The following is a 26122-nucleotide window of genomic DNA, read 5'->3' as shown; positions in this document are numbered from 1 at the left end:
CATGCTTTTTATGATGTGAGATTGAATTGAGCTGGGAGATTTCAAGGAAAAATTCTGCCAGTATTGACGTGCCTTTCAACTTTTCTTTGTGCCATAGCTGTCAAGTTTCGGATTTGAAAATACGGGATCAGCATTCTCACCCATCCCGGGGACAGTCACATGTCAGTGGTGGGCGGAGCCAGAAGCAAAAGTGGGCGGAGCAGCAATGTAAACTCCAAGCGGGCTCGGAGCGGAGCAAAGAGGAGGGCAGCCATGTGCTCCGCGCGATGGAGCCCCATCATCTTCTTGTCTGATCCCATCAAAACAGGACAGGAAGCAGAAGCTGCTCGAAGGCAGCCAGGCTCCGCCCGCCAGCTAACCCTATTGGCCGGCTGAGGGGCTCGGTGGCAACGGATAGGGGCTGATGCACGGGGAGGAATACACCCCCTGTAAGCACGGGAAACGGCTCCCACTAGCTTTGAGGGCTGAGGCTTTTCTCTTCAAGTAGGCGAGGTCTTCTCACCCAGTCCCTGCCCAGCAGGGGATGAGCTGCTTCCATTAAAAACGGGGAATTTAAGGGAAATAAAAAATAAGGGAGAGCAGTGGGAAACTGCTTGAAATAAGGAAGAATCCCGAGGAAAACGGGATACTTGACAGCACTGCTTTGTGCAGATACATAATCTGTTAAATTCTTATTTTGCCCTGTGATTCTATCCTCATGGTTCAAATGATTTACCATTTGAAATTTGGATACCTTAGGCCAGGGGTAGGCAACCTAAGGCCCGTGGGCCAAATGCGACCCAATCGCCTTCACAATCCGGCCCACAGACGGTCCAGGAATCAGTGTGTTTTTACATAAGTAGAATGTGTCCTTTTATTTAAAATGCATCTCTGGGTTATTTATGGGGCCTGCCTGGTGTTTTTACATGAGTAGAATGTGTGCTTTTATTTAAAATGCATCTCTGGGTTATTTGTGGGGCATAGTAATTCGTTCATTTCCCCCCCAAAAAATATAGTCCGGCCCACCACATGGTCTGAGGGACGGTGGACCGGCCCATGGCTGAAAAAGGTTGCTGATCCCTGCCTTAGGCTATGGTCCTAGACACATTTGTTTGAAGATAAAACTGAGACTCAAATAATTGGGGTGTGAAGACTGTGATTGAATGCTGATGGTCAGCAAGTGGCAGGTTCTGGGCTAAATTTGTACTGAGGTTTGTCATCCACTCTACAGTTGACATCCAAGAGACAAAAGGTGGAATTGGAAGTAGACTTGTTTATAGATCTTGGCAAGCATTTCAGTGGTGTTGCTTTGGCCCACCAACCCCAACTTCCTTTTCAAAGTGGCTCTTGGGCAGTTTAGGTTTATAGGCTGTAATCTAGCAAAGAAAGACAACTTTGTTGGTATTGTCAGGATTTTCACACTTAAACTTTGAGTTTTGAACTTCAAACTTACTTGAAAATAAAGAATTCGGTGGCTCAGTGCACATGATGTCTGGGTGAAAACAAAGGATGATTACCTGGTTACTTAGGTACATTTGACGTGTCAATTTAAGGGCTGTGGCCATTGTGCCCATTTTGTAAGAATCTTTGGATTTTACTGGATTCAACCAGAATCAAAGAATTATTAACCATATTGAGCCCCATGAGAAAACTCATGGAAATCAGTGGAGCACTTCTGCAAAAGATGCAGACCCCTGATTTATGTGGCAACAGTACTTCAATTCTGGTGCGTGTTAGTGTGTGTATATGAATCATAGCACCTGAAATATGTTGTAACAATCAAGAGCCAGTCAGAGACTGGTTTTGCTAAGGTTAATCCTTTAAACTGATGGTGGCAAGCTGTTTTAGTGTAGGAGTTTATTTTAAAATAACAAACCACAATAGTAGCAACATCCTGTTACACAGAAGGTGCTGCTGGGCCAGATAATATAGATTTCTACCCCACCATTCAGACAGGTTGCCAGGGTTATTTTCAAATTACAGAAATTAGCAAAATCTAGAAAGGGTAAAATCATCAGCCAGAAGAAAAATCTGCTTAAATTAAAAATAAAATAAAATAAGCTAAAATACAGAAGGAGGTGGAGTGTTCAGATTCATGAAACAAGTGCAATTAAGGAAGTTATTTCCAAAAACAAGCAGGATTAAGCTGGCTGGCATAACACAGAGGGAAGAATGAGAAAGGAATTGCAATTACTAGTTCTTAGAATATTTTCTTGTATGTGGATTTCAAGCTTTTGAACAAAGCCTCAGAGCTTTGCTGAAAGCTGTATTTGGTGTGCATGTCTACTTGCTAGTAGGCCTGGGCGATATATCAATACATCATCCAGGATTGGGTTGAGGACCAGATAGAGATGTGAAGGCCCGGAAAAAACCTGAAATTTTTTGGAAAAGAACGGGTTTTTTCCTGAAGCCTTTTTTGTTTTTTTCCCCCAAAAAATTGAAAAAAATCAAAAATAGATTATGGAATGTTTTATTTTAACATGATGAATAAAACATTTTAAGATAAGGGGTTCAAAAAATATGTATGGTATCGGATTATTCTAATTTCTATGAGGACAAGCAAGTCCTAGGTTACAAACTGAACTCTCCAATGCAAGAACAAGATACATTTCTTCCTTCAGGAGGTGCTGTTGTCACCAGAAAAGAAAAAGGTTTCAGTTTTGTTTTTGCATGTGTGTGGTATGCATTAGTTCTGTTCCTCTTCACTAGACCTCAAAGCACTGAAAGAAAATATAGAGCAATTACAGCTCAGAAAATGATTCTGATTAAATTTCATGCCCATTCATTGAAACTTAGTCCCACTTCCTTTTTCAGTTCTTTTTATGAGAATGTTTTTTTTTAAATACTGTGGAGAGGAAAGATAATTGTTACTTCTGGATTTTTAAAAATTGTTTTGTGGAGTTTTTTTTGTTCCACATAAACTAGTAAACAGTTCAGGAGATTGTTGCTCCATTTGTTACAAATACAAATAACTATTAGTTTAAAAGTAAATTCTGATTGTAATAATTGTTTGGATACACTATATTTTAATATGCTAGTTGTAATAATTTTATGCCCATTAAAATTGGCCATATTTATTTTTTATGTTTCTAAAGTAACAGAATGATTTTCAATCTGGAAAAGAAAAAAGAAGTGCTAATGTAGCATTTTTTCCAATTTTTACGAAAATTTCCGTTTTTCCCTGAGCTTCAAAATTTCCGGAAATGTTACATCTTTAGGACCAGAGCATGATGGTGCCTTCACCCAGCAGTATATAATGGGTGGAAGTTGCCTGCTGCCCAGCTCCTTACCTTCCTTCACCTTTCACCCTGGAATCTCGCAGGGCTGGGTCCAATGCTCCCTGTTCTTCCCTTTGGGCAGGAACCCAAAAACTTGGCCCTCCAGATGTTTTGGGACTACAATTCCCATCATCCCTGGCCACTGGTCCTGTTAGCGAGGGACTGTGGGAGTTGTAGTCCCAAAACATCTGGAGGGCTGATGGGACTGGGGCCAATGCTCCTCCCTCCTCCCTCTGTGTTGGAGGGAGATCTTTCTAATTTGTTGTTGTTGTTGTTGTTGTTGTTTAGTCGTGTTCAACTCTTCGTGACCCCATGGACCAGAGCACGCCAGGCACTCCTGTCTTCCACTGCCTCCCGCAGTTTGGTCAGACTCATGTTAGTAGCTTCGAGAACACAGTCCAACCATCTCGTCCTCTGTCGTCCCCTTCTCCTTGTGCCCTCCATCTTTCCCAACATCAGGGTCTTTTCCAGAGAGTCTTCTCTTCTCATGAGGTGGCCAGAGTATTGGAGCCTCAGCTTCAGGATCTGTCCTTCCAGTGAACACTCAGGGCTGATTTCCTTAAGAATGGATAGGTTTGATCTTCCTGCAGTCCATGGGACTCTCAAGAGTCTTCTCCAGCACCATAATTCAAAAGCATCAATTCTTCGCTGATCAGCCTTCTTTATGGTCCAGCTCTCACTTCCATACATCACTACTGGGAAAACCATAGCTTTAACTATACAGACCTTTGTTGGCAAGGTGATGTGTCTGCTTTTTAAGATGCTGTCTAGGTTTGTCATTGCTTTTCTTCCAAGAAGCAGGCGTCTCTTAATTTCGTGACTGCTTTCACCATCTGCAGTGATCATGGATCCCAAGAAAGTAAAATCTCTCACTGCCTCCATTTCTTCCCCTTCGATTTGCCAGGAGGTGATGGGACCAGTGGCCATGACCTTAGTTTTTTTATGTTGAGCTTTAGACCTTATTTTTCACTCTCCTCTTTCACCCTCATTAAAAGGTTCTTTAATTCCTCCTCACTTTCTGCCATCAAGGTTGTGTCATTAGCATATCTGAGGTTGTTGGTATTTCTTCTGGCAATCTTAATTCCGGTTTGGGATTCATCCAGTCCAGCCTTTTGCATGATGAATTCTGCATATAAGTTAAATAAGCAGGGAGACAAAATACAGCCTTGTCGTACTCCTTTCCCAATTATCTTTCTAATAAAGGAGATCAAATAGATAAGAACATGTTAAAGAAATATTCTCTTTTTGAGCGATTTTTTTAATGTGATTGTTTGAAAATTTGGGCATATCTTGTTTTAACTGATAGCACTGCACAATAAAATAAAAGTTATTTTCTTGACTACAGAACCTTCCCTCTGGATCTCCGCCAGTTGGAGCCATTAAACTTACCTACATTTCAAAGGTACGTATGTGTTCCTCCAAAGATTGCATTTCCAAATTCTTAACACACTTTGAAAGCAATTGAGATGTGAGTAACTTCTTTAAGATATAGCTAGTAAATTATATGTGGAACAATGTGTCTTGCCTTTGGCTATTGTTTCTGAGAACATTGAACAGGAAGAATGGAAAGTCAGAATTCTGAAACTAGTTGCAGTACTTTATGCTCACAATAATTTTTACTACTACAAATCAACATTTTATCTAATTGGGTAGCGTTTGTACACATGCATGTGTCATGTTCAGCCCATTTTTATTTATGGTTTCTGAACTATTATGGTTTATAGTTGGCTTGTTTTGGTGAACCATAGTAAAAACTACATGGGTTTTCAAGATGTGGATGTACCGCCAATCAGTTCAAAAGTCTGCTGCTGCTTTTCTTCTTGCAGCCACTCCAGAGGAGAGTGGGGTCCATCAGCCTGTGAGTCTTAAGCTCATTCATGTAGGACTAGGTCATAGTTTTGTTGTTAATGTCTGAATTCAGCCACAGTTTTTTTCTTTGAAAGTAAATACAGTGGTACCTCGGGTTACAGACGCTTCAGGTTACAGACTCCACTAACCCAGAAATATTACCTTGGGTTAAGAACTTTGCTTCAGGATGAGAACAGAAATTGCATGGTGGCGGTGCAGCGGCAGTGGGAGGCTGCATTAGCTAAAGTGGTGCTTCAGGTTAAGAACAGTTTCTGTTTAAGAACGGACCTCCAGAACGAATTAAGTTCTTAACCCGAGGTAGTACTGTAATGTAGATGAAAGCTTCTTAAATTGTCTGCTGGAGTATGAGTGAAACTAGTATGATGGGAAGAGAGTGCAGAGTATGTGGACAGCTTTGATATAATTGTGTTTTGAGTATTTGTATCCCACAGTCAGACTATTTATAATCTTATTTACTTTGGGGGTGGGGTTCTATGTGGGAAAGACCTCAGTACACAAAGCAAGCATTTAATGTTTGTTTTTAGTCTGATATATCTTCTATAGTTTTTCAACTTGGTAAATATCCTTAGTAAAAAAAAAAAAGCAGGCAATAGGGAATAAATGAATTCATTACATCTACCCTTCAAATCACTGATTTACTATTCAAAGGTTGTATTAATATATGTGGAAGCATTTTTGCTGCATTTCAGTGCAATATTAAAAAGAAACTACCTTCTGGGTAGATATTGGAAAAAATAAATTTAAATGTTGTGAAACATGAAACATTGCAATACTTAGTGCAGAAATGCCAAGTTCTTAGCTCCTTGTACATACTGGTAAGGCCTTTAAATGATCTCTGATTCCCTTGCTTCCAGCCTGTTTTGGATTTCTCGGTCTTTCCCACTACACAAACTGCACAAACATTTGTCACAGAACCAAGGAAGAAACCAGTATGTGAAAAACGGGTTGAAAAAGAGTTGAAAAGCCACTATCTATTTTTTGGAAGTCCAAGAGTTCAGAATCAGGAGCTTTAATACATTAAGAAAAATGCTGGTACAAAAAATACTTTTTTCATGTTTATATTTGTGCCTTATGTGGGCTCGCTAATTTGTTTATTATATTTTCATGTTTATTGTATAAACTGCTCTTTGATTTTTATGAAGAGTAGTATACAAATGAAATAATAATAAACTGCCATTTTTTCAGTCATATCAGTAAGCCCACAGAAGTAACTTGCCTGCAAAGTTTTTTACTAGCCTGCTAAGGAAGCAGAAGAAAGGAAGCTCTACGCTTGGTGGGCAGCATGGCAACACAGGCTACTAGCCTTTTTGCCGACCAGTAAAGAAAATTGTTTTTTCCCAATCTGCCATGGTAGGATTGATTTGTTAAAGTAAAGAATAAGTTTAGTTTGGATAATATTACATGTGTTTCCATTCTTTGCAGGCCCCACCCTTTACCTTTACCACAGAATTACTCCATCTCTAGAGTCCTTTGTAGAGATGACATAGCTCACTGGTGTTTTATGTGGATCTGTGTACTAGTGTAATGTGTGCTTGTAATCAACAAACAAATCAAGTTGTATTGTAAGGCATTTTTATGTTGTACATGATATTTTTTATTATGGTAATGTATATAACTCTGTCATATTTTTTTTAGGTTAGTGATGCAACTAAACTGAGGCCAAAGGCAGAATTCTGCTTTGGTAAGTTCTAGTAGACTGCATAAATGTTGTTGTTGTTGTTGTTGTTTGTTGTTGTTTTGAACTGCAACCAGGATATGTTCTGCCCATTTCTTATCAAATACAAGTGGAAATATCTATTTGGAATTCAAGTTAATTCATGTTTAAGATTTCCTTCTAATTTTAAGAAGAAAAGTTACCGGTACTTCTTTTTATTGATTACATATTGGCAGTATCTAAATTAGCAAAATTGTTGATCGTACAGCAACAAGTGGCAGTTACCAATGGTATATTTAATAATTTGAAAATTTAAACATTATTTTTGTGCATTTTTATAAATATAAGTCTGTTTAAAAGGACAAATTACTTCTGGTGTTTTCAAACCAGAATAGGATTATTCTTTCTGTATTTCCCCCTCCCATCATACAGGTGTGTTGGTTCAGCAAGGGCAATGGGGTCAGTACTTATTTGGAAAATTAGAGGAAGGGGTGTGTGTGTTAGGAGATAGGAGAACCAGGAATACATTCATCACTCCCTACCCCCTGTATCTAGAACTATATAAAAACAAGACAGAATTATTTACTTAAGACAGATGAGTATGTGCTATTAAAGCATTGAACTTGGGTTCTATAGCCTTGGAATAAGGAGTAGCTTAATGTACCCAGTCTGACTTTGAGCTTTGTTAAAATGCTTAGAAAAAGAAAAACATATTTTTTTTAGTTAATGAAGTCCATTCCTCCTGTCTCTGAACAGTCATGAATGCAGGGATGAGGAAATACTTCCTACAAGCCAATGATCAGCAAGACTTAGTTGAATGGGTGAATGTCCTGAACAAAGCTACCAAAATCACAGTAAGTAATTATTTGTGGATGGTAGAGTCATTCTACATAGACTTCCACTATACTTGTACAAACGCAGTACAAGTTTGGTTTTCTGTGTCATTTTCAGGTATATCTAGTGCTTACCCTGCCGTCATAACTAGTAAAACATTATGGCCAAAATTGAGATGGTGTAGAAAGGAAGGGACACTGCAAAAGGAACTAGAAACAGAAATCAAATTCCTACTTTTGAATGTCTCAAATGCAGGTCAATAAATCAAACCATATTCTACAAATATTTATCTATTTTTCCTGTATGGAGCAGGTGGATATTTCGTATTATTTTTAGATGATTTTTTTTGGGATGAACACTTTCTAGTATTTTACGTTGATATTGTTTAATTGAATAGCTTACACATTTTGCATTATTGTAACTTGTTTTTGAATGCCTCTGGGATGTTTGAAGCGATATATAACTATATATAATTATTAGAATGGTTTTTGCTTGCTCCGCTGTTTATAATGCTTACTATTTTCAGGTACCAAAGCAAACTGATTCACAGTCTCACACTGATAATTCAACACGTCACACTGAAAATGTGGGGTTAAAGAAGCAGATGTCTTACAGGACAGAGATTGTTGGTGGTGTTCCTATAATAACCCCTACTCAGGTAGTAGTGTGCCCTTTTATAACAACTTCTCTGATTATCAGAAGTATTTGGATATTGGTCATCTATTCCTCCAGTTGAGTGATTGCTTGCAGCATGGAATTTCTATTGCCCCCAAATGTTGCCTCTTCTGTTGTGATAAATGTGTACATTGGTGTGCATGTATAGACATGCTTTTTGTACTGAAATGAGAAGGCTAGTCTTCATATGCAGGAATTTTGTACAGTCATACCTTGGATGTTGAATGGAATCCGTTCCGGAAGTCCATTCGACTTCCAAAACATTCAAAAACCAAAGCGCGGCTTTTGATTTGCTATAAGGAAGCTCCTGCAGCCAATCAGAAGCCGCAGAAGCCCTGTCAGATGTTTGGCTTCCAAAAGAATATTCAAAAAACCGGAACACTCACTTCTGGGTTTTGATCGCTTGGGAGCCAATTTGTTCGAGAGCCAAGGCATTCGAGATCCAAGGTATGACTGTATATGTATTCAGTGTGTATATGGGACTACTTAACTTAGAATCAAAATATTATTTTTAATTTTATTTTGCTTAAAACTATGTTTAAATGTAGGTATGTGCATGTATGTACGTATATCATAACACACCTATATGAAAATGCTTTTTGAGGGGGAGGGGAACCTGTTTTTACAAACTCCTTGTTGCAGAATGAAGTGCTACTATTTGCATTTGTTGGGTATTTAGTTCTAAGCTAGGACTGAGTCTGGTTTTGTGGGTGGTAGATTTGCAATATGCTTGGGCCTGGTAGTGAATCAACACTATAGCAGTAATAAAACCTGGTAACCAAGTGATTCTAGACATTATACTTCTTAATGCTAATATTGAGAAAGAATATAACATGAGAAGCAGTTCTAAGAGGGGCAGCTTCATTATGCATATAATTGCAGATCCTTACATGTTGCCTCATGTAAGGATCTGCAATTAGAATCAGGAATGTTCCTTGCACAGCATAATCAATATGAAATTTTGATTTAGTAAACTTTGTACTGGCCTGGCTCTTGAACAATACAGGGAACACCCCCCTCCAAAAAAAACCACCTTTGTTTTTCAGATAGTTGGAAATAGTTGATAGATTTGGGAGGTGGGGCTATTACCAAATTTGTAGAAGCAGCTTACTGGTTTATATATATTATTTATCCTGAAAGCGTGATGAGCTACATGCCATATCTTTGTACATATAAGAAACCTGAGGTAATGTAGAAACACAAGTGTATAAAGGCCCTGATAAATTGAAAATAATATATTTATTTAGTGGTGCACCTAATTCAAAACTTGAATTTCTCTAATAAAATGGAATTTATAATCTGGAATGATATTAGGGGAAAGTAGTGGAGGGATTAATGATGAATTTTAGACCTTACCTTAAGTAGTCTTGTTTAATTTCTAGAAAGAAGAGGTAAATGAATGTGGTGAAGGTGATAAAAACTACTTGAAACGGTCCCAAAGCCACCTTCCATATTTTTCTGCTAAGCACCCCCCAGATAATGCTGTGATTAAAGCTGGCTACTGTGTTAAACAAGGAGCAGTGGTAAGTGACTAAGATGCATTTCTGATGTTAATGATTAATTGTTCTATATGATGCTAAAGCAAGAGAGGTTTTTTTGCCAATGGAATGAATCTGGTTAAAATTCTTTGGAAAAGAGGGGAAACTCCAGGGCTCTTTGGTAACTTCCAGACCCTGACATTTAGGAGCATCCCAGGTGGGGAACCTCTGGCCTGTGGGCCATATTTGGACCCATGTGGGTTCTGGTTTGGCCCATAAAGCCATTTCCCTCAAACCATGGCCTGCTGTCCTACTCCTGATGTCACATGTGATTTCAGGTGAGGAGCAGGTAGAGATGGTGGCTGCCAGTGTACAAGTGAGAGCCTTAAAGTGTGCTCACAATTGTGTAATGACAAAGAAGGCTCTCTATCACCACCAGTCAGTGTAGAGGGAGGGCAAGACAGCAGGGATTGGCTGTGTATAGCTAACCTCAGTAGGAAGAAAACCTTGAAGTTGGCACAAGCAACTTTCTCCTTGAAAAGAACCCTGCTCAGCACTTTGAAGCACCAACGAACAGCTGATAAGTACAGTGGTACCTCAGAACTCGAACATAATCCATTCCGGAAGACTGTTCAACTTCCAAAACATTTGAGTTCCAAGGCATGGCTTCCAATTGGCCGACAGCTAGGTTTTTGCACAGGGGAGCCGTGTCGGAAGTTCATGTTCCGAGGAGCGTTCAAAAACTGGAGCACACCTGGGTTTTTGGCATTCTGGAGACAAAACATTTGAGAATAGAGCTGTTCGAATTTTGAGGTACCACTGTTCTTCAAAGTACCCTGCAGACCTTTTCATACCCTTTGTGGAAGTCCCAGTTATTGTGTGGACATCAGAGTGCATCATCACCAGATGCCATGTGATTTACCAGATAGCTGATCCACTCACTTGTCAGATTTTGCCTGCAAGCTGTCAGGGAGATAGGGATCTGGTCCACTGGCCAGATTCAATTCCCCACCACTGCAGTAGCATGTGATTTAGTAATGATTTTTAAAGAGAAGTTAAATCAGCTGAATGATTTTGTTTGCACTTTAAGAAAAAGGTTTTTGTTTACAGGCTCAGAATCCCATTAGAGGGAAACTGTTTTAGGTAATTAATTATTAAATAAAGCCTGGCTGCATTTGCTCAGACACAAGATCAGAAGAATGTTAATAAAAATACAGCCCCACTCTATCTACTTAAAATTTCCTCTGTATTTTGAGCCTTTAGTATACATCACACTCACCATGTTAGACCATCATCCACTACTGATACAGCACTTTAGCAACACTGAGGCAAAGAAGAAGAAGAAGAAGCAGGGGCCAGTTTACATCATGATCTGGTGTATATGAGATGGAGCAGCCATAGTATGGAAACTGGATCAAGCTGCCTCAACAATACAATTAGAAGCAGCCTTGACTTTGACTATTGTTTGGAATTGTCCCATTGGTAAAAGATTGCTGGAAGTAACATCAGTTGGAGTAGATGAGCAGCTGCAGTTTTGCTCTGTCATCTTGCTTGGAGTAACCAGAAAGAAAAATCAAGACCTTTCCCAACTTAGAGGGCAACCTGTGGTTTGCTGGCTCTTGTTTAAAAAGTTGATTATTTGATAGCTATCAATTGCTCCATTTGTAATTGCCTCTTTTGGGGAAAAGAAGAATTGAAAATACCTTCAGTCACATGGTAGAAAGACTCACTTTCAGTTGCCTCAAGTTCTAGTTGTATTTCCCTGCCCTATTCAGAACCATTTTCAGCAAATGAATACAGAGACAACTCTTCCCCAAATGTTACAAGCTATGCTAAAAAATATGGCCTGGATATTAAGACTCCCATGAATAAACTGTTTGATGATCCCTAGACTGGAATTATGTTTATTTTTTATTTAATTTTTTACTTTACATAGATGAAGAACTGGAAAAGAAGGTATTTCCAGCTGGATGAAAACACGATAGGATACTTTAAATCTGAACTGGTAGGTGTCCAATTGCGTGTGTCAGATTAATTTTTGAAAACATGTTTTGTACACACATGATAATGCTTAATGTTGTGCTTCAATTTTCTGATGGGAAACTAGTTTTATTGGAAATGTGACTTGGACATAATTCCTCTTACATTTTTTTTTGTAAGTTGACAGAACCTGTATGGATATTGTATGTAGTTGGATCATGCTATAATGCTGAGTGCTGAAAATTTGAGAGTGGAATTAATAATTAGTCCATCCCTTTCCCATCCTTTGACCATTATTGGCCCTTATCCTCTGAATTATTTGTGCTTCTCATATATAATAGTTGTACATCTCTAAGGAGAGCAATAACCTCTTTCCATTTTCTCCTGTTGCTATCCATACTTTCTCCATTCCAAGTTAAGAATTAAAGTCTTGATTTAAGATGCATCCTTCTTGTACATGTAGGCTGGTATGCTTGTAACAGCAGTTTCCCAATGATGCATTATCAGCTTAAAAAAAAAAAATGTTGTGGGAAGTTTTAAAAGCTACTTGAAGCATCACCTTGGGCAGCACTTGAATCAGGCATTAGAAAGACACCTCTCCGCACTTCCGGCGAGGTCGCCATCACGGGCGGTCGCTGGGTTGCCTCGGCAGCGAGGCGACCCAGTCCAGCCCGGGGGTTGGAGCCCTGCCACCGCTACGCGGGGCTCCGGTGAGGCGTGGGAAGAGCGTCCTGCGCCTCGGGCTCCCCGGCGGGCCCGCTAGGCTAAGCACCCTTCCCTCGTTCCCCCTGTAAAGGGGGAGTGGGGGTGAAGGGAGCGCGGAGCCGGGCCATTAGGGGAAATGCCCCAACCGGGCGGAAAAGCGGCGAGTACTGGCCGTGACGAGCGACGACGTTCTCCCTGAGAGATGAAAGGAAAAGAAGCCCGGAGGTCGTGAGTACTTAATTGGATTAACTGCTGAGCTTAAAGACTTAACGACCCGGGAGGCTTTAGATAAAGGAAGTCTACCTGTCTCCCTTCGGAGGCAAGAAAATAACGGATTGTGATACTGTTGCTACTGGATGGATACATTGTCAAGATTTTTTTATGAGTGAGACTTTATAGATCTCCCTTTGGGGAGGAAGAGGATGGAGAATATTCCATTTGAAAGTTTTGGTCTTTGCGCCCCGGTCTCAGAGAAAATGGCTGCGAAAACTCTGAACCGAAGTGGAAAATCACTGCTATATGACGGATAACATTGAAATAGAAACTGAAATTTGATACCTATGCCCGTCCTCACCATGTTGGGCTTTGTTTTTGAAATTGTTTTGAACTCTGGACTAACTGATGAAGAAAGGATTATTATACTGAAACTGGAACTGCTTAATCAGAAATTGAAGGTTTTGAGTGGGGATATGAAGAAAAATTTACTTCCCACAGAGGAGACCTTCCAGATATTCGATACTATGGAAGAAAGCCTTGGCAAAGAGCTGAAGGAGATGATTAAAAAATTGAGCGAGATGGCATGGCGATTCCCGGAAAAAGAAACGTCCTTTGGTGGTGGCAGCCCGAGGACGGCGAGGAATGTTATATCCAGCCCCCGAGGTGTGAGCTCGGGAGCGAAGGGCAAGAAATTAAGATATTTACAAATAGAAGAATGCAGCATTGAATGGGAGAAGCCAAGAGAAGATGAACAGTGTATCCTGATGCTCGATGCAAGGACTGTTGGGGACTGTGTCTGGTTCTGTGGACGTACAAGAAAAGAGGACAATTGGAGGAGTGGTTCCGGTGGAAGATGGAGAAGGACATTGGACAGAGGGGGGATAGGGTGAACTGTGTCAAGTACAGAATATTACTGCTTTGTTATGGTAATCTGAAATCGGAGGGTTAAGACATTAAGTTTTATTTTAATTTTTAACAAGAAAAGGGATATTTTGAAATTTTTTGTTATTAGCAGCAGTTTAAGGGAAAGAAGAATATTTTAGATTTGATATAAGAATAACTTGTTAAGATTTAAAGAATTGTTATTAAGATTCATGTTTAAGGTTTGAACTTTTTTAAATGAATATAATTTTTTGAGAGATGATGTTATTAAAGTAGAATATGGATTTAAAACCGAAGGAGAGAAGGTAGGGGAAGTCAATTGTCAAGATATGGAACTAGAACATTTTCTTAAGTGTGTAAACAAGAAGAATTGTATTTGTGTTTGTATTTGATTTATATATGTAGGTGTGGGTGTGGGTTTATGTTTTGTTATGAAAATGCCAATAAATTCTTATAAAAAAAAGAAAGAAAGACACCTCTCCATCCCTTCTCAGGACTGGCTTCTGGGTCCAAGATCAATAACCATCTTCCAGTGTTCCCTTCCAGAAAAGCAATTCTATCAACTCTAAGAGATTTCTGTCTTCTGCAGTTATCAGTTGATTAACCCAAAGCTAACTTCTAAATTCAGTAATCTTATTTCATCATGCATCACTGACTTTTACCACAAGTCAATTTCTCGAGAGTGGGGAAACAAGCACCACTAGTTATCTGCTGTGTTGAAGGTGAATTCACTTCCATACCTATAGACTACTGATGGTAGAAACTATGTGGCTAGCCAATCAGTTATCTAAAGAAGTTCATAATTTTCAAGTTGAACAGTATTTTTGATAACTATTAAGAAGATATTTGTGGGAACTTCACAGCTTTAGTTTTAGGATGGAAGCTATCTTCCATTAAAATAGCATTTGTTAGGTGAAATACAAACTACCACTATGTTGCGTTTATTTCTTAAGAGCATGGGAGGAAATAAAATTGAGTTGCATAGCTCAAGTAAGATTCCAACTACAGCAATGCATGCTCTTGAAGAGAATGAAATGGGATACAAAAATGTTTGGTCTTAATTCTTGCTGTATATGTCACTTTAATTAATCTGATCCTTAAAATTCCTAGCAGTCATTAATATTTGATAGTGCAGAGAAACTTCTTTGGTATTGTATGTGGAGAACGTGTGAAATGTTACTTTACTGTATTAACTTTATATGAGGTTTTCCCTCCAAATAAGTATGCATTTTGCTTTCCTTTCAATAACCACATGATGGCGCATGAAAAAAGGCAGATGAAAGATGTCAAATTGTATGGTTTCAGAAAAAGAAAGCAATGTAATTAATCATATTACTCAAACAGCAAGCAAGCAAGCAATGCAAACCTTTGAACATTTTACCTATTCATTTACTGAACCCCTGTAGTTTTACAGTAGTGTACTACTGATGATGTTAAGCTGCTAAGAAACTTAGTAATCTTTACAACTGATTCAGAAGTCATTACTAATTATTTTTAAATTAAATATGAGCATGTCAACTTAGTGATGCTGCTGTACTGTGCTGTCCACTATAAATAACCCAATCAACATGCATTTAAAATGTATAAATGTAAAGATTGTTTGCAAGCAATCTTCCTGACCTTTGTTATCAATGTGGTTATAAAGTTAACATGCATCAACTTGAAATTGATATAGTCCCTAGGATACCATACTTAATACTTCACATACTGAAGAGAAAGTGGGTTACTTACTGCATGATAAAATATTTGTGGACTAATCTCATATCAAATGCTGGGCTCTGCTATCAAATTTCTTGTGTGAGCAAACAGAACTGTGTTCTTTCCCATGTATTTTTTTCTCCCCTTCTTGCTTTGGTTAATGTTTGTTTGTAGCCATGTTAAAAAGGAAATTAAATCACCAAAATGATTGATTTTATATCATTAATTTAAATAGGTTTTTTTTTGCTTAATTCAGGGTACTCAACATGGTGCCCTCCAGAAATTTATTTAGAATAATAAATAAATAAATAATGCAAACAGTATGCATAAAACAATATATAGCAATTTTCAGTAATATACAGATAAAACCAGCAAAACTTCAAAAGCAAATACTGAATTTTATATCTAGATAGACTTGGGCTTTTAAAAAATGTTTTGAGCAGGTGACTAAAATAATATAATGAGGATGCCTGCTTAAGGAGGAAATTCTAAAGTTGTGGTGCTGCCACAATGAGAGAGACAGAGACTCCTAACAGATGCAGAACTTGTATGGCACTTGTAAAAGCAGAAACTCTGCAGATTAAAGTGTTTGAACATTTTTCTACTCAACTGCTTTCAAGCTGTTTAGGGCTTTATGTACTAATAGCCAAAACTTGAATTTGTCAGGATTCAAGCTCAGATTATTTTCTCTCATCTAGCCCACCATGACATTCAGGCCTGACTTCTCCTGATTCAGATGTTTTGGAGAAATATAGCTCAGAGTAATCAATATACTGATGGCACTGTACCTTAAATCTCCTAACATTTTGAAGTCCTGACAAAGCGCCATGTTGCCTAACAATGTTGTGGTGTTTGGTGATAGATAGGTGGGCAGCCTCACCCACTTCAGATCTTGCCCTACAGGGGAGATGGGGAGATAAGGATCTGGCCTGCTGATTGAAACCACTTCCCCATCCCTGACCTTGATAACCCTTGTTGTTGTTGTTCAGTCGTGTCCGACTCTTCGTGACCCCATGGACCAGAGCACGCCAGGCACGCCTATCCTTCACTGCCTCCCGCAATTTGGCCATTTTATTTTATGTACTATCTGTTTTTTCAGGATAAGGAGCCCCTTCGGATTATACCACTGAAAGAGGTCCATAAGGTCCAGGAATGTAAACAAAGGTGAGACTCTGAAGGTTAAACTAAAATGTTGATGATCTCCTTTTGTTAGAAAAAGAAAGCCTACCTACACATCATTTTCCATTATGTCTTAATAAACTCCTTCACTTTCCATCATACTAAAGTCACCCTCTATGGCAGACTTTTAGATAGATGTAGTGAGATCTTAAATAGCTGTATTAAACTGAGTTGCCAGTATATCATGTTAGAAGATGTGGGTATCTGAATGAAAGGAGGAATATAAATAGCAGGGGGTGCAATATCTCAATATGTTAAAAAGTTGTTTGTGAGAAAGTTGGTTTTAAATGTTTTAGATATTATTTTATTTTTAACTGTATTCTTTTACCACTTCGTTGTTGGCCACACTGGACTCCTGTGGGATGAGGGGCAGAATAGAAATATAATAAAAAAGTAATATAACGGGAAATATCCCTTTACTTGAGGATTCTAGTCCTTTGCAAATGAAGAAGCAAAATATCAGTTTAAAGACTGGTGATTTTGTGTTGGTATCTGTGCTAGTCACAAATACAAAAGATGAAACTGCGGTTGCTGTGTGTGATGCTATAGGGTGGTTTCCATTATGGTATTGTAAGAAAAAGTTTTGGGAGTGCTTTCTAAATAGTGTCTTTTTGTCATGCTAAATTTGTGAAAGCTTGGGGTCCTGGCTCAAGTGTGCCTGGGAGGGGGAAGGCAGCAGAAGAATCTGATAGCATGCATCATTTCACTGGTGTATCATTTTGCTGTTGATGTTTGTCCTTCCCTGGGCAACTGGCAATACTGAGAAGCTGCCACTGGTGTGAGGCTTCACGTCTTCTAGTGCAGTTACACACCAGCCACTCAGGTAATAATTTCTCCACTTGGAGAATGCAGCATTGTTATCTTTTTTAAAAAATTGGGGTGGGAGGAGAAGGGTATCTAGTGTCTCAGCAATATGGTATAACTACTTTGAGCTGCTAGATCAAGAAAGTTGAGTGAGTAGGCACATAATCTTGGTAGCATCTTACTAATAATTATAATGTGTACGTGTGCACGCATGCATACACCCCACCCCAACAAATGGTAATATAATTTAAATTATTTATGTGTGTTCTGTTGCTTGGAAATACAAATGTGCATGTCAGACAATGGTAAAAATATTTAAAGACCATAAACGTGTTTCCCCCCCCAGTGATATAATGATGAGAGACAATCTATTTGAAATTGTAACAACTTCTCGAACGTTTTATGTACAGGTAAGTCTATGGAAAACCACTTTTCTGTAAGAAAATGAATTTATTGCATATCGAAAGGTCAAACACATAATCCTTTGATTAATGCCTGACAATATCCATACAGCCTTTCAGTTAAATAGTGCATAATTGTTTACAATGGAATATACCAACAGACATGCCTGTCATGTAAACAATGCCAATGGCCAATGGTACCTGTCCACTAGCAGAACTAACATTATTGAAAGAGTGGATTCTCCCTGAAGCCTTCCCCTCTTTCCGTGGGCCCAAAATCTGCTCTGGAGGGTTGGAGGGCCGTTTGCATCAGATTAGTGGGGGTATGGAGGGCTACAGGGAGAGGAGAGGGAGAGAAAGTCTTGTTGAATGAACAGAAGTCTGTTGGCATGAGATTGAAACTTGGCCAGAGAGCTGAAAGCAATTCTCCAGCCAGTCCTTCTACCCAAATTAATACAGCCACCTAAACTGATCCAACCAAATGCTTGCTTCACTTGTTTTTAAAGCCTTCTTCTAAGTAATCTTTCCCAATGCTCTACTGCCTTTAGGCTGCTATCTTGTGAACGCTTGTTTTGGGGTGGGATTTGAGTAAACATGCATAGGATTGCACCATTAAAAAGGTTGATGCTCTGAGGGGTTGAGAAGGCAGGAATTCATTGTGAGAACAGATAGAGTCTAACTCAGATGCCAAGGCAATACTGTTTATTTCTCCTTGACTCCTCTTTTCTTCAATTATATCACTCCTCATCTAGCTGTTTCCTTAGATCCTTCCTTTTCAGCTTTGTCCCACTTTTTTAGCCATCCTGCCTCTTGACTGATCTCTTGTACTCACCTCTCCCAGAGCACAGAGCACCTCTTGATCTTAAACACTGTGAAGTTCATTTATTGCTTGTGTTCCACCTTTTCCTCCAAGCTTCATTCTCACCTTTACTTCTAGATTCCTTTATGTCATTCCCTGTCTAATCTACACCATTTTTTGTCCTCTTTACTCTGGGGTCTCTGACCCTTAGATTTGTTATAGCTTGATACCCCCCTGCCCCAGATTTTAATTCCAGGCTCACTGACAAGTATCACTTCCCTCACAGAAAATGGATCTGAAATGCTAGGTAGGGATGGAGCAGTTGCAGGTCACCACACCAGCTGTGCTAATCTGTGAGCATTTCAAGTTACAACACCAGATCTGCCAATCAAAGATACTACCTGATCTATTCCTTGGAAGAGCCTGATTTCCCTTTAGAAAATTTACTTTTGTGTTGCTGGATCTCCAAAGTAATGTGATACCACTCTCTATGTATATTTGGCCTAAATTTCTAACTGCAGTGCATCTCTTATTTATTGCAATATTGTTTTCCCTGCATGGTTCACGTTAGTTACTTTCCCCCCTAGAAGCAACCACAAGTTCCTTGTTCATTATTTATGTAGCAGGTACTAAATTTAGAAATCACTACAGTACTTCAGTAATTGTTAAGCTTGAGATTAGTGAGTAGTTACATCAGTAATATAAAATAAATCTCTAACCATGCATAAGTATTTAGATATCAGCCTAAGCTTATTAAAGATTTTTTCAAATTGCAATTTTCTTTCTTTCTTGAGAAACATAGAAAGCACTTGACATATTCTTATATTACAAGGTTTATGAAGCATATATATTTATTGTCACTCACATGATAAGAGTTTTTCTTTCTTTTTTCTTTAGGCAGATAGCCCAGAAGACATGCACAGCTGGATTAAAGCAATTTCTGGTGCAATAGTAGCACAGCGAGGACCTGGAAGATCAGCAGCTTCTGTATGTTTTTACAAAGCTTTACTGTATCAGCAGTGATGAATCTTGTACATTCAATCTCTTTCCTTTTCTTGTGCTCTTCTACCCCCTCCTAAGTCTGGAGTAATATCTTTGCATGCATTACAGGTTGCATAGAATCCTGCCTTTTTAATTAAATAATAATAATAATAATAATAATAATAATAATAATAATAATAAATAATTTATTTGTACCCCACCCATCTGGCTGGGTCTCCCCAGCCACTCTGGGCAGTTTCCAACAAAAATTAAAATACATTAAAATATATGCTAATCTTACCAGTATCCATATGTGTTGTGGGTCTGCACAGTATTATTTTAATGTTCCAAGAGTTCAACTGGTGGGTTTGAAAATTATTGTAGTTCTTTATTAATCAGAACTCTGTCAAATTACTTGACGATTTTTACTGAATCTTGTACTTGAGATGCCAAATAAACCCTTGATTTAAATTACTTTGGTGTACAACCCTTTTGAAAGCTTTTGGTCTCTCCAGTCTCTTAGCAGGGAGTAATCTAAACTTAATGTAGATTTTCATGGAATGTTTTGATAATTATTGGCCTCATTATTGGTGACTAGCTTGGTTCACAATTCTAACATTACCGAACTGAATCTTAGCTATAGTGACAAACTGTAGGACTCTGTAGATAGTGGTGATGTACCTTCCAGCAGACATCAAATTTAGAGGTACTAAGTATTAGATTCGTAGAGTTGGAAGGGACCACGAGGGCCATCTACTCTATTCCCCTTGCAATACAGGAATCTTGTATTTCATGTTTTAATTTATAATGTTCTTGCAATCCATATTCTAGCCATGCTTTGCAGTTCTGGTTTTGCAAGATATGGCTTTTATTTCCTGTCAATATATCAAAAATTAGCATTCACACCTCTTTATAAAATGGAATGACTTCATATGTTAAAAACAATTGATCACTTGTTTCAAGCTTCATTCTTTGGCAAGGAGAAGTATTGTAATTGCAGTGGGTTTTCACTGCATAGTAGAGACTCTATTTGGGAATCAATGTGTTATGGGTGAGAAAAGCTACCCAAATATTTTTCTATATTTGTGTGTCTCTGTATGTGCAATCTTTGTGGTGGGATAACTCAGCTAGTGACTCTCAGCAGTTCTTTCTTTCTTTCTTTCTTTCTTTCTTTCTTTCTTTCTTTCTTCTCTCTCCCTCCTCTCCTCAAGTTTAGGTTACTCTAATCTTAGCTTTGCACTGTGTTCCAGATGCGGCAGGCCAGAAGGCTGTCGAATCCTTGTATACAGAGGTATACACCAAGAACTGGTGAATGCAGCATGTATGTGGGCTCTCATGTAAACTTGCCTTCTTACCAGAGGGCTGAAATTCCAAAATACTTGTTAACACCACATAAAATTATGAGGTCAATCCCATGGCTTCCTCTATTGATTTACTAACTTCTAAAATGCTTCCCACTGGCCATTACATTTACTATCTCTAAATACCCCCTAAATAAAATCCATTTTTGAGAATGGCAAAGATTCACACAGTGCTGAAATTTCTGCTCACCTGTGCTTGCTTTACTGAGTACAAAAGCTCTAGTAATAAATATACATATTTAGGAACTAAACCTGACCTAATTTGCATGAGAGTTCATATTTCCATTTTATCATTTTTGAAAGATAGCTAAGTAAAAGCCACCTTGACCCTCATAGCCAAATATATGTGTACATTAAGGAAAAAATCCTGCACTGATTTGCATGGCTTATACAATAGATATGCATGGGGTCATTGGTCAAGATGTAGGGGCTGTTACAGCTTGCAACCTGTATGTTAATCAAAATAGTTCAATAAATAAAATATTTTACTTTTTAACCATTAGGCATAACAACATGTGAGTCTTATCTCATAGGTGTGAGTTGTATGGATTGTAGTTTTTAAGCTGTTATCCCAGTGCTGGCCCTACTTTGATTCAGATTTTATTTTATTTTAAGAAATGTTTATGTAGTATTCACTTTAGAAAAGAAGCTTAATTGTAGGTTCTGCTTTTGTATTGGAACTTACCACTCCAAGTTGAAGCTTGTATGTTTCATATTCCGTGTCACAGAATGTTTCATATTCTGTGAATAGTTCGTTATTGGGGTATTTATCATTTCCCCCACTACTCCAAGTTTACTGTTTATCATTGTAGAATATTGAGGTGAGCTGCTTCTGATTGTAACAGACAATAGAAATAGCTATATTTTAGTGTTGCCCCCACCATCCTAAATTATAGATCCATGAACTGTTACTCATGTCTTGAATAATACAGTGATGAGCGCAAAATTGAATATTGTACCTCACATACACTTGATAAAGGGATTCTGGAAATTTGTTGAACCAGCCCATGCTCACTGGTAGCTTCAATACCAGATTGTATTATTGAGATAATATTCTGAAAGACTTGTTCCAGAATACTGCAAAATAATAATAATAATAATAATAATAATAATAATAATAATAATAATAGGGCAACCTTTCTGGAACAATAAAATTGAATGGGAGAACAGTGTAGTCATGTGACCTTTGTCAGAAAGCCATACTATATGATGGAATGCTGGTCACTTGATTGGCATGCTGCAGGTTCAGTTAAAGCTTTCACTAGCCATCTGACTATGGCAACTCAATAGAATACATTTAAAATGTAGAAATGACACAAATTATATTTGTTATAAATTTGGGAGGAATATTGTCCGGTGGAATTAGTTTATTCCTTAATAGTTTGTAGTTCTATAGAACAAAATAGTGAAGGAATAAGAAATAGGTGTTTAGTCAACAAAAGTGTAAATGTTCATTAACTCAGGAAGTGTCCTTCAGTGAAGGATTCCATTATGCTTCTTTTTTGAATGTGAATATACTTTGCATGCACTTTTGAATAGTTTATTCGAGTTTATTGGGGGAACTTCAGGAAACATTTGTTCACATGTTCTTAAATTATGAAAGTATGCCTTCAAGAATTTTAATTGCATTATATTATATTATATAAACAAGTACAATGCCAAGCTAGTTTGTGCTGGTAAACTTAAAGTGATGCCATGCTAGACTTTAGGGACCTGACTTGGCTGTTTCAGCTTGCTATCACTGCTGTAAGCTCAGTCTTAACATTTTGCTGCCTTGGAAAACCACCTGCTTCCTGCTCTTAAGCTTTGCTTTGTTTCCCCCCCTTTGATTTATTTTTCGGTTTTTTCAGAGGTATAAGTTTGAAATGAGTTGCTAGCATGCAGTTAATGACCCGCTCAATCTGACAAACATTCCTCCTTTACAGGAACATTCCAACTGTTCTTCAGAATCCACCTGTCCTGCAAAAACAGCAGCAGCCACCTCACATTCCACAACCACTCACAACCCCCCTTTGGTCCAAACCCTTAACACCAAGCCCCTTGTCTTGGAGAAGCGAAGACTTCACGAATCTTTTACCAAGACCAAGCCAGGGAGCTTCAAGATCCAGGCTGTCCCTTCAAGAGACCCAGCTTCCAAAGTGACTCTACAGGGCCTAATGGAACCTCAAAATAAAAATGGCACTCAGGAACAGGATCCTGGCCCAGTGGATCTGGATGATGCAAGCCTTCCAGTCAGTGATGTGTAATAATGGGAAGAGTTTGGAGAGTGATGCATTTGCTTTTGGTCCTTGAATTTCCTTGCTCAGACTTTTAGCCAAAGATGACTATGGGATGAAAGAACAAAGAATGGAATGTTGCTTATATGTGTGTGCTTACATTCAAATTTGTGTATGTTTAAATTGTCATATGCTGCCTTGTACTGATTATCAGAGCGGACCTTTTGCTTCTACTGCACTCTGATGATAAATCTTTTTAAAGTGAGGGGCCAAAACAAATGATTAAATATTACTGTTGTCAATAAGCAAGATACCAGCTGCTTTTCATCACCCATATGGCAAAACTGAGTAGTATCTTTGTGCTTTAATAAAAGAAATGTCAACATGTGACTTACTTATACTCTAATTCAGGCTATTGACAAGCAAGTTGACTTACTTTCTTAAAACACTGGCACAGCCTTTCAGATATTTTAATATATGTATGCAGAGTTGTTTCTTATAGATTCAACACTGCAGAACCTTACAGAAACAAGCAGAGCTTGATATAATGTACTTTTCCTATACACAGAGTCTTCATGTAAAAAACAACACTATAATACTGCAGTGTCTGAAATGAAGTGTATTTTCCCTACCATGATTATACAGATTTGGCAGCTGCTGCATGATCTGCATTCTTATGGCACAAATACCACCTGCACTGTATTTTAGACATTGCATACACGTGTGTTAACTTACGTGAAATGACTGTCTCTATGTGTGAGAAAAGCATTCCTAAAGGCGAGGGGCACAGAGCACTTACACTGATAAAAGTGTGGTGACTTTATTGGAACAACTTCTTTGTAACTGCTCTGTGAATCACTGCCCTTCTATAGAATTCAATCCCCTCAGAATTCCTGGTATTTGGTGCTGTGAAACTAATTAAAGAGTAATACAGCTATTTTGAATATTAAGCCTATTTTTATGCACTCCTAAAGGTAAATTGTAATTTTTGCACATTTGGATATTAATGGACCACCAATAAATAAGGGTGTCATGGGGTTTTTTAAGGAGGGAGAAGGGAAACTGGACTACTAAATAAATCTTTTACAGGTTTAACTAAAAGTATTTTATATTAAGCTTCGCAGAAATTAAAAGTTTAAAACTATTGTCTTAAGATTTTCCTCCTCCTGTATGCTCCTTTCCCCCCAGTGTGGTATTAAATGGTTCCCATTTTATATTTGGGTTAGTAAAGTCTAAACAAACTTGTTTCATGCTGTTAACTGGTACTGAGTTGTTAAATCATGCAATTGTGGCCTGTAACTTTTGGTGCACTAAATTTATTAAAAGTGCCTGTGGGTTCTTCTTTCATGATGTGTTAAATGTTTGGGGGTTAATTGGATGCTGATTTTTGCTTTTGTGGTTTTGAACCTTATTTTGTGTGGTATATTTCACAACATGTATAAAAAATGATACGCTAGCGTTGCCAGCATACTGGTATCTATTAGCTGTGCATTGTGTTTTTTAAACTGGATGTTTGTTCAGGGTTTCAGTGATGAAAATAATGGGTTTAAGACACTGATGTTGGATATTTTGATCAGAATGAGCATGCACTATTTTGTAGTTAGGTTGTGAAATTATTTGCTTTAATGAACAAAAGCCCCAAAGTTTCACATGATGCTGCTTAATGCAATTCAGTTTCCAGTTTGTAGTACTCTAGTTTTTTTTTAAAACCTTGTGTGTGTGAGAGAGAGATGCTTGACAAAGCATAAAAAAGGAAAAAGGTATTTCAGACATTTAAGTTAAAATGTCCACTACTTCAGTGAACTATACAGTTGAGTTATGCCCCAGCGGTGCAGATAAGCAACCTGTTTGAAATTAAGTGTTCTGGAGTGCAGTTGTGTGGGATTCTACTTCAGCCCTGTGTCCCATCCCAATTAATTGTGGACTCTGGTTGTTTCCACATACTCAAACAGGGTTTAATTTGCTGCTGACTTTCAATTACCCCAACCCACAAACCTCATTGGAAGAAGATAGCTGCTCATGGCCCAGTAGAGTTTATTTAGCTTCGCAGGCAATGGCACCACATGACCTTTTCAGATACTAACTAGACCAGGGGTTCCCAACCTGCGGCCCACGGAGGCCATTTAATCAGCCCATGAGCCGCCCGCTCGACGAGTCCCTGCACGCTGTGCTAAACCAGCGTGGCGTGGGGACACTTCTGCAGCGTCGGAAATTGCACAGATGTCAGAAATCGTGTCTGCGCATGTCCACAGCTCCAGAAATTGCTTCTGCGCATGCCCAGTTACTGGAAATCACTTCTGCACAGGCATGATGCCGGAAATCGCTTCTGCATATGCCCAGACACCGGATATCGCTTCTGCGCAGGCATGATTTTCGGCGTCTGGGCATGTGCAGAAGTGATTTCCAGCATCACGCTGCGCCGGCGCGGCCCACAGAGGATCTCCGCAGGAGTGATCTGGCCCATGCCCAGTAAGCCTTGCCGATCCCTGAACTAGACTATAGGGTGTCTCAACAACTTTTTTAAAAGTAGCATTAATTTAAAAGTATACCCCCCCCCCAAAAGCCCCAGTCAGTGCCCTCAAAACATGGCAATGACAAAATTCCCTAAAGCCAGCACACTGGGTCATGTAGTCTTTTCCATTTTTATCCAATTCTTGTTTCAGAGAAATTTTCTTTCAGTTCCAAGGTGACCTGCAATTATTGGCTTTCTTTGTGCCATACATAAAGAAAATGCAAGTGGAGAGTAACACTTGCAGCCCTACTACATAAGTATTCACATGGAAGCCCTACTTTCAGCTTGCCCAAGGCTCTTAATGCTGTGGTCTGTACTAGTTTGCACCTTGAGACTTTAAACTTCTGCAACTTGCTCATTCCATCCTGTCATCTGGTTTTTGGCATATAATCTTTCTGCCTGCAGCTAAGTGGCCTCCAGCTTTAAATTAATTTGCCTTAGAGATGCCTTCCCCCACAAAACTTGATTTAAGCCTATATGTCTATGCAGTTCTTTGTGTGATCCCCACCCCATGCCACTGGAATTTACATGGGGGGGCACATTCTGCACTTGAACTTTCCTTTTTTCTCCATTTTGGGTTTGCATACAGTATCGCACAGCAAGAGGTACAAGCAGTTACAC

At 38.7% G+C, this 26122-nt stretch overlaps 1 protein-coding gene across 6 annotated transcripts in view; it reads left to right on the top strand.

The window, feature by feature from the left end:
* Positions 1–24336, top strand: part of PLEKHA1 (pleckstrin homology domain containing A1) — a 36306-nt gene extending 11970 nt beyond the window's left edge. For 3 of the 6 annotated variants that reach the window (XM_033149489.1, XM_033149488.1, XM_033149490.1), the window contains exons 3-12: positions 4603–4659; positions 6762–6807; positions 7537–7634; positions 8141–8272; positions 9672–9812; positions 11704–11772; positions 16348–16412; positions 17578–17641; positions 19329–19418; positions 22699–24336. In XM_033149489.1, the coding sequence (XP_033005380.1) occupies positions 4603–4659; positions 6762–6807; positions 7537–7634; positions 8141–8272; positions 9672–9812; positions 11704–11772; positions 16348–16412; positions 17578–17641; positions 19329–19418; positions 22699–23019 (1083 nt within the window). In that variant the 3' untranslated portion in view covers positions 23020–24336. Of the gene's footprint in view, positions 1–4602; positions 4660–6761; positions 6808–7536; positions 7635–8140; positions 8273–9671; positions 9813–11703; positions 11773–16347; positions 16413–17577; positions 17642–19328; positions 19419–20662; positions 20734–22698 lie in introns of all 6 variants that reach the window. The other 3 variants (XM_033149492.1, XM_033149491.1, XM_033149493.1) reach the window with 3 other exon arrangements.
* Positions 24337–26122: the final 1786 nt, after the last annotated feature.

The sequence above is a fragment of the Lacerta agilis genome, chromosome 5, assembly GCF_009819535.1.
Source record: "Lacerta agilis isolate rLacAgi1 chromosome 5, rLacAgi1.pri, whole genome shotgun sequence".
NCBI lineage: Eukaryota > Metazoa > Chordata > Lepidosauria > Squamata > Lacertidae > Lacerta > Lacerta agilis.
This window is presented reverse-complemented; position numbering and strand designations above follow the sequence as displayed.